Below are 12,262 nucleotides of genomic sequence, written 5' to 3'. Positions count from 1 at the left end.
AAGCATTCTGGAGCAGACATTAAATATTTTATAACTTTACTTGTGTATCAAAACAAAAACAAACTCCATAGACGTTCAACAGTTGACTGTTTTCAACTTTTTAAAGCTCGAAATTAAAGTTCAAATCAGTGAATATAAGTAGAAACAGGTTTACTGCAGTCCTGAACACTTACCCCTGGTTAACATCCAAGTAGTAAAAAAATAGCTCATAGACCTTTTATCAGTGTTCCTGCAGGCTCATCATTTATTTTGTTAGCACCTCATTAAGAGTCATCTTAAACATATCTGTTTTAAAGTTTACACATAAATACACATTGTACGCTGTCTTAACATTTGTGCACTACCAAATAAAGTCCCTTGATGGATTTTTGAAAGTTAAAAGGTAAAAGATGAGGGAAAAAAAGCAGGCAGTTATCAGTACACAGACAGCAAATCATATTCTCGTTTAGCTTCTAAACAGGCGCACTGTTTAGCTTCTGATAGGAGCAATAGCAGATGACACCCAAGCCCAAAAATAGAAGGGAGCTCAAGATGTCAGAGGAACCACACATGTAAATAATGACTATAAATAGACACACATTTTGTTACTCTAAAATGTATCAGCGATTACACTGCATGCCATTCAGCTCATTACTGCGGGCTTTGGGAAGGGGTACTGTAAGAATTAAGGCTTAGGAGGTGGGGGGGGGGGCACAGCCAAACAGTAACACTGTTTAGATTTTATTGATTATGCGTGGGAGACTTTTGGCTTTTGTTGTCTTTTAAAAATATAAACTGGTAGACGCACGCCTCACATATGAGTGTCCCTCTGGGGTCAACCTTTCTTTCTCACACTCTGCTCTCTCACACTGGCTATAAATACAGACTCCTATTAGCCCGCTGTTACACTCTCCCACTAAACCCCCGCCCCTTCCCTGTCCCTTGCATGCACCACAGTGTGAGAGAGCTGCAGTGACGTCTTGCTGTCTATCTCATTAGAGGATATGATAAAAAGCCTGTTGCCACAGCAACCGCTCCCTATGTTTCCATGGCAACTGGGCGCCATGTCAAGGTGGTGCATTCTCCCTTTACTGAAAGGGGAGGAGACGATGGTGAGTGATGAAACAGAAAGCACCCTGAAAAGAGGAGGAGGAAGATGGCTAAATTTGAGTGAATCTGACCCCTGCTGGTCACATCTGGGTGTTGCGGGACACATCCTGAAAGAAATGGGAAGATCCAGAGCTTAATGTGTGAAAATATCTCAAAGAATGTATTTCTGCAATGGCAAGTGATAATTAAATGGAGAAGTCAAAAGTGTGATGAATATTCATGGTGACCCACAAGCACAAAATCCGCCTTCCCCCGTTTCTTGAGAATATAAAGCACCGCATCGTGGACGGTGATAAACAGCCGGGTCTTTGGGATGGATGCTGAAAAGAAATCCGCCGCTTCCAGCTGTTCCACGACACAAGCTGTTTTACCACACATAAATGGAGAGAAATATGCATGACAATGAGAGAGCATATTGTGGTCATCTAAATAAATATTCATGTGTCATTGTCATCTGACAGGGCGTAGCGGGGCTCCACCGAGGCTATGACCTTGACGCATTCATTATGTAAAGCTTCAGTGCTTTAATTCAGCATTAAGGCGAACCCCCTGTCTCTGTTTTTGTCCGATGTGTCCTTTACCTTGGCAGCCTGCTAAGCAGATGTCCAAATCAACTTGTCCAAAGTCCCTGAAAATCTGGGAGAAAAGGACAATTCTCACTTTAGTTTTCTCTTTTACATCCTTTAGAAAAAAGTTACATCTCAGCAGGCACACATATACATTTTTCAGTGTCTTCACAGTGACTGTGTCCACAAAGCTGGTTGTGGAAATGTCCAAGATGATGCTGTGTGTGCCCGAATCGCAGGCCTGTTCTTTCGCTTCATCGCCGTGCCCAGAAAACTCTGTGATGTGGTCATAACCTGCATCTGAGTCTGAATCTGACATGGTTATGTCTGGTTGGTAAGCCAAGTTCACTTGGCCTTTATGAAGGCCATCTGTAGCTGTTTCTGTCATGCTGAAGGCCACACTAGTCCCGTTTCTCTCTCCTTTTGTTCTTTCAGAGATGTTTTCTATGTTCATCTGGGACTCCTTCAAAGAGAATTTGCAACTTAGTGACTAAAGATTGTGACTTAATGATATTTTGGAAGAATTTACAAAACCTTAATTTAGGATCTCTTACTTGTTTTTTTGCCTCCTTCTTGGTTTTCTTTTTCTCTTTCTCTTGTTTACGCTTCTGCTTTGCATCTCGTTTCTTCTTTGCTGATAGCAGCTTCCCAATCTCGATTCCACTCTGCAACAAGAGCCAAGCATCGCATTAAAACAGAAAGAGAAGAGAAAGTGAGAAGAATGAGAGAGATAGTGAAAGCAATTAAGGGTGCTGTAGACAGCAGAGGCAGATTTAACACATATGCACACACACACACACACACACAGCACAGATTAGTGAACAGGCGTCCACATACCTTCTCCTGCAGGGTGTCCAAGAACATCTCGGCATTTGTGTAGTAGATAGTTGCAGATGAACGGAAGATTTTAATTCCTGGAATCTCTTTCACCTGCATGAAATCACACATTAGAAGGTTTCAGAAACTCACACCCTGCTCTTATCTCATTTGCAGTTTTTGCCTTAGCTCGTCTACCACTTAATGATTGTAAGTAGATGTACCCTTACTCACAGTGCTCCACTACCAGGGTAAATCGAAACAAATTAGCATCTAGAGAAGGTAGTTGCGCATTTGCCACCTCACTGCAATGGGTGTAAATGGAAAGGGAACAACCTAATTTAGTTAAAACTAAAAGTCTGCAACTCTGTGAAATTGCAATCACAGCTCCAGGAGGAAGACATTTAGGAAAAAGTCTGAATTTTTAATGGGATATGCCAAAGTTTACTCTTATTTTTTTGTTTAGGAAACCCTTTAATAGAGAAGCGCTTAACAAACCTGTTTGACCACCTGTCATAAAAACAAGAAAATGAAAATATTTCAGAAATTTGTCAAAAGCTTGTTTTAAACTAAAAGTTTACCAAGCACAACATTCAACACTAACATGTCGGAGGATGCAAGTAAGTAGCTGCAATTTGGCATCTTAATCAAAAAAATCACAACGCGCTGGACTATTTTTGCTGCTTTTTTGGTTAAACAGTGAATTTGAAAATTCATGGATAACAACACTAATTATATTTTAGCATTAAAAATATGTTTTTCATTAAACAGCTTGGATCACAAAAATATAAAAAAGATTTTACCCATGCTGTTGCTTTATGGCATAAACATTGGGTGGTGGTCCAATAAACTTGTTAGGCACTGTTTCACACGTTCATGCGTCAGTCTAGTGGTGTCTTTCATTTCCACTAGTAGCCTTTCAGTCGCTTCCCTTAAAGTTGATGTTAGTTTCACTCTGCACCTGTCAAACAGTTCTCTCTCTCTCTCTCACTGATATCTAGATTTCACAATGGGTAAACATTCAGCAACAATACAAAGTGACTTTGAGGAAATGGCTGAATGACACCTGGTCAAGCGCAGAATTCTAAAGCCCAGATTTTTGAAAATCTAGCTCTATATGCATGGTTATTCCTCAAGTAATATGTTTTATTGTTATTATTAGAATTTAAGTCAGCTTGCACTTTAACTTTATGTGGATAAATATGATCCTGAATAGTGTTCTTACCTCCTTGTAGGTGTCTGTGTCCAGATAAAGTTCAGTGCCTGGTAAGTTGCCCAAGATTGAGTAGCGTGGTCTGAAAGGCATTAAAAATGTCAAAATTACATCAACAATTTCCCTGTATCTTATTTAAGTACCTCATCATGATTGCATAGACATCACTAATGAATACTTAGAGTTGTGTAGTTACAGTTGTGTTCTGAAGATGAAAGTAAGCATGGAAAATGCAATAGCGACAGCCAGGCCCATGTCCAAGTTGAGCACGACGGTGCTTATGAATGTTACGAGCCACACCAGCTAGAGGGCGGGATGAACACGAAATGTTAACGAGATCCACGGTGCCACAAAGGTCACACAGTATTCAGCTGAGCAGGGTGCCTGTTAAAGAGGATTAAGTCTTACCAAGTCAACCTTGTTGGTCTTCCACAGCAAAGGGACGTCCATGAACTGCTTAAACATTCCTTTCAAATTCACAAACACGATTGTGGATAAGACGGCCTGAGGAGCAAACAAAGAAACGAATGAAATCACACATACTGATAACCTCACCGGCTCTGAAACTGCCAGGGGGATGGCGATCATTAGCAAGAAATGGCTCAGGAAGGAGAGTGTTACCTTGGGGAGATCTTCAAAGAGAGGACCTATTTTCAAAACTGTGATCAGCACAATGATGGAGGAAATCACCCCCGCAACCTTCCAAACACACACACACACACACACACACACACACACACACAATTAATGGTCTCAAGATGAACATAAGAATCAGGTGTAATTAGTTGTATATATCTGTGCAAACGCTTCAGCCAGTCCAGAAGTTTTCCTTTTTATCCTTCAATGTAAGATCATTATGAAGGCAGATGACGCTCAATCCATGACCCGAGGGTCTAATGACATACCGTCCACACTTCTGTATTTAACAGTTTGAATGGATGTATTTAAAATCTTATGCTTGTCACATCAAATACGGATTTTTTTCTTTATATTTGAAGACCAATTTTTAAAAAACTGCTCTTCAAAACGTCCTCGTCCTTTTTTCTTATTTTAGTGCCTGAATCGTTTGCACAGTTGCAGTTTGTGCTGTTTGATCACAGAAGTAGTTGTTTTTACTTGTGTCTTGCCCCCTGTGCTCTCCTGGACGAGGCTCCGTGACAATGAGGAAGTCACACAGTAACAGTGAAAAAATCCACCAATGGTGTTACTGAGACCCACAGCGACGAGCTCCTGCAAAGACAAACGGCAGACAAGACGCAACGCTTTGGTTAATGGTATTACTGTGACTTGGTGTCAACGTAACTTTTGGGTCAATGACATCAGTGCACTCCTCCTTAATTTTATGACCAGGCCAGCACGTCACTGCCACGCTGAGAGATGTGGTCGCAGTATTTAAGATTCCTGATTGCAAAAAAACGTCTTGGGCATGAATGTTTTAGCAGTCTCGCCCTTAGAGCATTGACCCGCATCGCCTCTGATCCCAGTTAAATAGCTCTGCATGTGTGTCAAAGTGTGCAAACAACACAGTGATTTGTAACACACCTCTATGTTTGTTTTGGCATTTAAAATAAAACATCCAGGTTCTTTTTTTTTTTTTTGCATGCATCTAATTTAGCCAAACCTCAATCATTTCTCCAATGAACCGATTACATAACCTGATTTACCAGCAAAGCAGAAACAGTGCAGTTCAGTTCCAGGACATGAGTTTGCATGGGGAATTATTAATCAGGTTACAAAGAACAAGCAAAAAATGGAAAGTGATGCTCCTGTAGAACTTGTAACTCATTTCTTCCTGCTTGTTTCACACAATTTATCATTTTATTTTAATATTTAATCATGTAACTGACTGATCCAATTATAGTCTGTTATTATTATTTGGCTGATCCAGACACCAGTGAAGCATAAAATAACTCTGGAGGGTACTGAAGAAATAAGAGAAAGCCATTTCCCAAAATTGCACTACTAGTTAGAACTAAGTGAATAAATAAAAATACACTGTATGAATAGTGTAGTGGGAAAACAGTCCATTGTCTCTCTCTCTCTTTCTCTCTTTTAAGCTTTAGAAAAGTAAAGTATTTTGTTGAAGCTCACACTGTCTGAGGCTACAATCTAAACCTGAGATGTAAGATTATAATGCTTTGGTTATTTATTCTAATGCACGGATATCAAAAATCCTTTGACATCTGGACCCAAATCCAGCTCACTTTGATCCTAAATGGGCCAAACTAGTGAAACTCCCCTTTCTACCAGCGTAGCAGATACAGAACACACAGGAACTTTTCCTTCATATAATTGTTTCTTTGTTTCTTAATTACTTTGATGTAGTCTGAATAGCCTTGGGGAAGTCGCTATAAATTTATGAAAATACATTTAAAAGGTCCAAATATATGCCCTCCATCACATTTTGTAAAGCTGTCCAGTGGGCCAGATTGGAGTCTTTGCCAGGCTGAATCTGGCCCCTGGGCCTTATGTTTGACACTACTTTTCTAATGCATTAGCTTAAGTACATTTATTTAAATGAACTAAGCACCTGAAGAAGTCTATGCAGTCAGCCCAAAGCTCAATCAGTGACAACCTGAGTCATTTTTTCCACTAATGTGGCAGGAACAGGCAGACTACAGACTAAAGTCTAATTTTAGGCCAAAGTTTTACTCCTCCTTGTTATGAGAGAGTCAAAGGACTGCTTGTACTGTTTGTACGTGCCACAGTGCATGTGTGCTTTCCTCACCTGGTTGCTGTCCACCTTGTAGCCATATTTGAGGCCAAATGTTTTGCCCAGAGAAATGTTGATGGCAAAGCCCACAATGGCCACAGCAAAAGCATCTCCTATAACGCTTGAGAAAAAAGTGGTATCTGGAGCACTAGGGGCCTTGAGCCTGGAGCAGAAGAAAAACATGACCTGTTTAACTATTTATCAGCGACACACACATGAATCTGTTTAATAATTTAGAAACACGTCAAAATAAATTTTATGAATCCCCCTTTAAAGACCAGCAGCCGTTCTATATGTGTATCACATTAATCTCCTATTATGGCTGGTGTTTACTCTGCGCTGTTTTATGGCTTCCGTGGGGAAACCTGGCTTTTTCCATAACAGGAGCCTTCGGGAGACACTGTTACACACACGCTTCTTTGCAGATTGTGTGACAGTCTTATCAACAAGCTCTGCATTTCTGGCAGATACGAAAAGAGGGGAATCTTTGTGTCCTGGGTTCACCTCACCAAGTCCAGCACTTTATTTCCACACAGAGATGAGCTTACCCACTGGGAATTTCTCCAACCACATCAATGTTGTATTTACTAGGAAGGTCACAGAAGTGTGTAATGACTGTTGCTGCTATGACCTGTTGATTAAAAAGATGCAAAAAAAAAGAAAAAAAGCCACTTCAGTATCAACAGCCCCTTTCATGCAACTACAGCATTCCCCTGGTCTAGTGTGGTCAAGACGCCCCCTGCTGGGTGCTTATATCAATACACCTGCTGTTTTACTGGCAGAGAAAGGATGAAAGAAAAACCAAAAGGAAGACTCACAACTATGAGCTCTATTGGAATAGGCAGCGGCAGCTTCTGTCGGTAGCAGTCATTGATTTCTTTGACCACAATGAGAACAGCGAGTGCCACCAGGCTGACCACCAGCTCTGGCACCTGAGTCTGCGGCAGCAGGCTGCAAATCTCCAACACAGTCTGTGGAGAGAAAAAAAACAAGTAAAGCAATACAACCAATGAAAGGTCTATTGGTTATATATATATATTTTTTGACATGGCACATGTAGACCATAAATAATTGGTAATAAGTGTCTGCAATATGTGTAAATACACTGACAAAACAAACTTTTTGCAAGTGAAACTTTACATTAAGTTGACACTCCGAGTCCTTTACGTACAGCACTTAGCGTGTGTGCTGCTTGATCTGAGTTCCTCGAAGTGTGTGTCCATGTTCAATATTGTCTCATTACAGCAGATAAAATTACAACTTCATCTAATCTAATATGTGTGTAATAATGTCCAGTATGTGAGCTCCTGTAATTCCCTGCATAGCTTCAGTGAGATCAGCTTCAGCTACTGGAAACATACTGGTGACTGTAATTGGACTGGTATATTTCAAGCATTACTGGGCAAGCAAAGCTTTTACTCTAAAAGCCATGTTCATACAGTACTTTATATTACACACACACACACACACACACACACACACACACACACACACACACACACTTTATATTTATTTAGAAAGGTAATAGGAATTGCTCATCCATTTATATAGGTGCAAGCATCATTTAACTGTTGTAATTAGTCGCAGCGCAGTAATTAAATTACAGTTAACAATATAAATTTTTAACAGTGCAAAATTCATTTTTTAATATTTAATCTTGTCGTAAAGTTAAAAGCAGCACGAAAAGTAAATAAATAGTGAAAGCAATTTAAAATGTTAGTGTACTTAAGTGTGAATTGGATAGATAATGATTAACACACTCACGTAAACGAGGGAGAGAGGGCCAGTGAAGCGAGACGGTGAGACTCCAAACAGGTACTTGAGCTGGGAGACGCACACATGGCACGCCGATCCTGTGGTGTAGCCGCGGATGAGGGGCTCAGAGAGGTAGGTGACCACGAAGCCAAACCTCACCACACCCAACAGGATCTTAGGACGGGAAATGGCAAAGTCAGCGAAGCAAAGGAGGTGAAATGTGCCCCTGACAGGTTTGCTCATCACTTCACTTAAAGCTGTACGTCTGACACACAAAACAGACACACACCTGAAAGAGTCCCGCCAAGACTGTGAGGGCACATGCGACCTGTACTCTGTAAGCATCGCGTGTATCGATGTCCACAGTTTCCGTCCCATTAGTGCCATTCACAATAAAGTTACTGTCAGGAGCCAGCCTTTCTGTCACACTCCCGACCATGATGCTGATCACAGCAAATGTGCCTGAGCATACAAAACACAGCAATGTATACACACACATATTAATTCATAGAGACGTGGAAGAATCAGATTATCAACGATATTAAAGCTTTTTTGAACTGGGAAACACACATTTTCCACATTACTCACCTATAGAAATGTGTCTGGATGTACCAAAGATGAAGTAGACCAGCACAGGGAAGAGGGAGGTGTAAAGGCCATACACTGGTCTCAAGGAAGCCAGAAGAGCATATGCCATGCCTTTTTAAAGAAGAAGACAGAGAGTATGGTGTCATCTTAAAGTACTTCAGACACATTTTGGTTTCTTAAAAGATTGATAGACATTTCCTTTTCTGTTTACTGATTAGAGAGAGATGGGAGAATTCAGATTTGGATAAGGTAGCTGTTTCTAATGCAAACATTTGTAGCTAAATAACCTGTTGCCAAAAAACGTTTGATAAGGCGTGTGGCTAAACAGTGACCTCCCTCCAGTGCACACATTCACACATACAAACCCTGCGGCAGATGCATGATGCCGACACTGCAGCCAGAAATCAGGTCTCCTAAGGCATTTTCTCTGATGGAGTAACGAGGCAACCAGCTGAGAACAGGGATCCAGGTTAGAAGTATGTGTTTCAGCCTGGGCACCGAACATCTGCAAGAGTCATTCCAGAAAGACACAGTTTGGATATTAACGGTCAGAGTCTCTATTTTTTTCTAAATGACTTTGCTTGTAGTTTTTAAGCTTAAGTATATAATGACTATCTATATACATTTTTATGTCTATACATCTAAACATTCAGAAAGACTGACAACATATCTTGTGAACTGTACCACCTGTTACATCTTTTATCAGTTGGGGCTGTAAAAAATTAAGTGACTGTGGATAAGGGCAGAAACGTGGTACACTACCATTGAGTAATAACTAATATTTTACAAAAAAAACCCCAAAATAAATAAACAAATGCCTTTTTCCTGCATTATTATTTGATTGTTTTTAATCCCAAAGAAATTTGTAGGTAAACAGAGTAAGTCTCGACCTCCTCTGCCATGCTGAAGTGTTATGAATTCATGTAATTGAACAGGCAATAATTGCTTTTGTGATTCATCAGTATCACTTTTATGGTCAGATATGATGTGCTGTATCACAAGCTGTTATAAAGGTTAACCAGGGAATTTTTTAAAAAATGATGAACTTTGCTTTGAGATAACAAAACAGTTTACCAACCAGACAAAGTAAACTTGTGTCTAAATGTGCAAACTCATTCTTAGCTCTTTAACTCGCTTCATTAATCACTTGTTCAGTGACAAGTTATAGCACTGATAACGATTGCATTAGGATTCAAAAACAAACTTTTTTTTCCTATTTTTTATTATTTTCTTTTGATTTAACTCCTCCTTCCTTTTTTTTTTATTTATTTATTTATTTTTTACCTTAGGGAATCTTTCACCCGATCGCCCAGTGTTGGTTTAGTGGACCAAGTCCCTTTTTGAGCCACTTCATCCAGGCATAACTCATCCAGAACCTCCCTCTTCACAAAATACTCCAGAGATTGCGAGCCCTTCTCCTCCATGTCCTTCTCTACAGTTGGGATTTTTTAGGCTCCTCTTGAGTAGTGCAGATAGTTACTGGTGTCACCTCTGTGTAATGAGAGCGAACCCCCCTGAAGTCTTCTGTAACAATGTGTCTGTGGGAGTGACTGTTCCTTTCCCATCCTTATAAGAGAGGAGCCACCTCCTCACATGTCCCTGACTGCACACCTGCACATGTCTGATGTGATGTGTGTCTATGTGAACATGCATGTGTGTTAGCTTATGTTGATTAATTTGCTAAAAATAACTTGAAAGGCTAAATTTTGATATCAGAAAACAGGCGAAAATTGCAACTGAAGAATGTGTTGAACATGTGTTTTATAATGTAATGCATGTGCATTAATAGAGACTCTTTTTTAAAAACAAAAACAAAAAACACTACTTTCCTTGGTAAAGTGGATATCCTCAGTGTTTAACAATAAAGGATGTTTCTAGTTTGGTCTGTTCCATTCTCTTCTGAACCCATCACTCATAATCTGCTTCCAAGTAATCTGCATAAAACAGCTTAAAGAATAGAAAAGCCTTTTATTGTCACTGTTCAACGAAAAATCTTTATTATCTTTATTCTTTGTTGTTTATCTATTATCTTTATTGCTGTTGAGCTTCAGTAAAGAGATAAAATAACATCATTTTCATTGTCAGCAGAAACGCAGTGCCAGATGCTTCTTGCGTTGTCTGATATGCTTCTTTGAATCTGACAGACCAGTAAAATCAGGCGACTTCCTCATGTCCTAAATGTGACCAAGTGATCCTGCATATCCCGAGCGCCTGTTAACATATAAGATAACTTTGACACACATGCCATGTTTCAAATGTTTCTAAAGGTATAGCATAGAAAGCTGTTGTTTTTGCTAGAGATACTGAAAATCAGAGCAGAACAAGAGCTGGAAAAGACTGATTAATGCAAAATATTTTGGGGAGGGGGGATTTGTTTCTATACACATGACCTATGTATGCTTTTCTGTACAGCCACTTAAACATCAAGAATTTAAAGCCATTTAGCCTTGAACCGTTTGGCCTTATACAACAAATTAAACAGTCACACTGCTGACATCTATGCAACGTTTAAAGCTGAGCTAGTTAACATTTAAAAGGTTCTTTGTCAAAATGTCTTCAGCTATTGATTGGGCTCTTCACACTGTGTGAACAGATGAAGAAGGATAACACAGTCAGCGTAGCATAGCAGTAAATGAAGGATTTATATTTTGCCCACGCTGAAAAAGGTAAGTATATTTTAAAAAGCAGCATAGTCTCTGTTACCTTTGGCAAATAAGTTAATATTTACAAGAGGATTTCATCAATCTTTATCAATTGTTTCTTCTTCTCTTTTTCTTAGAATGTACCTCGAACAACATGTCAATGAACTGCACTTGGCAGGACACATAACTGTAGTCAGATTATGTTTATGATTTTGTGTGTTAACTGGTTTACATCTTAAACGCTTTCCTCATACATTTATGTTTTTATGATGTTGATACTGAGGATGACAGTGAGGGTGGTGTACAAGACAAAACAGCCATATCAGTAGACAATGAGCCTGTGAAGCTCAGCTTTTGTTTCATTTTTTAGTTAATTGTAGTGATGGATTCTCCGTCTGCTTCTCTGTTCTCCGTTTTTTGTCTGAACATTAAAAGTTTCATTTCATCAGGTGCCAGTTTGCATTTCTTTCTGCTTGCATGAACCTATATGTTTATTTTGTCACTGAAGCCTCTTCACGTTTTTGTGTGACCAAGTAGCAGCTGACCAAGCAGTCATTGTCACAGGCCCACAGGCTCTGCTTATGGGAGCAGCTTACTCCCAGGAGGAAATTTCCTTTTTCTTTCTCCCTTATTTTATTTATTTATTTAATTTTTTCTTTTTACTCAAATAACTAACAGCAATAGATGAGTGTTCCATGTACCGGGACAGATGCCTGTACATATTAACCTTGATTCCTGTCACACACATGTAAACGTGTGAAGTTAAAATTGGAACATTTTGATGACCAAGCAGCTCAAAGGATAACTCGCATGAACTGTGACAGGATTCTCCATTAATTCAAAACCATTTACACAACCACTGCTAAAACCTTTTTTATAT

General features: G+C 39.6%; 1 protein-coding gene across 1 annotated transcript; it reads right to left on the bottom strand.

Annotated features, from left to right (window-relative positions):
• Positions 1-112: 112 nt before the first annotated feature.
• On the bottom strand, positions 113-11,694 carry LOC116330825 (solute carrier family 26 member 6-like). The gene is made up of 19 exons (XM_031753271.2): positions 10,025-11,694; positions 9,106-9,245; positions 8,741-8,851; positions 8,442-8,614; positions 8,162-8,326; positions 7,216-7,368; positions 6,946-7,028; positions 6,413-6,560; positions 4,801-4,914; positions 4,306-4,383; positions 4,093-4,188; positions 3,881-3,987; positions 3,697-3,766; positions 2,493-2,585; positions 2,210-2,320; positions 1,810-2,118; positions 1,671-1,725; positions 1,321-1,451; positions 113-1,196 (listed from the first exon to the last, which is right to left on the bottom strand). The coding sequence occupies exons 1-19, from the start codon at positions 10,162-10,164 to the stop codon at positions 1,170-1,172; spliced, it is 2,304 nt and encodes a 767-aa protein (XP_031609131.1). The 5' UTR covers positions 10,165-11,694; the 3' UTR covers positions 113-1,169.
• Positions 11,695-12,262: the final 568 nt, after the last annotated feature.

Source organism: Oreochromis aureus, linkage group 20 (assembly GCF_013358895.1).
Source record: "Oreochromis aureus strain Israel breed Guangdong linkage group 20, ZZ_aureus, whole genome shotgun sequence".
NCBI classification, from domain to species: Eukaryota; Metazoa; Chordata; class Actinopteri; order Cichliformes; family Cichlidae; genus Oreochromis; species Oreochromis aureus.
The sequence above is the reverse complement of the archived record's forward strand: the minus strand, read 5'-3'. Positions and strand labels throughout refer to the sequence as shown.

Excerpts from the sequence above, each read along its gene's own strand:
- LOC116330825 (XM_031753271.2), bottom strand. The coding sequence starts at position 10,164 with ATGGAGGAGAAGGGCTCGCAATCTCTGGAGTATTTTGTGAAGAGGGAG. Across the intron at positions 4,189-4,305 it reads TCTTTGAAGATCTCCCCAAG|GCCGTCTTATCCACAATCGT; the intron begins GTAACACTCTCC and ends TTTGCTCCTCAG. Across the intron at positions 1,452-1,670 it reads CTGCTTAGCAGGCTGCCAAG|CTTGTGTCGTGGAACAGCTG; the intron begins GTAAAGGACACA and ends GTGGTAAAACAG.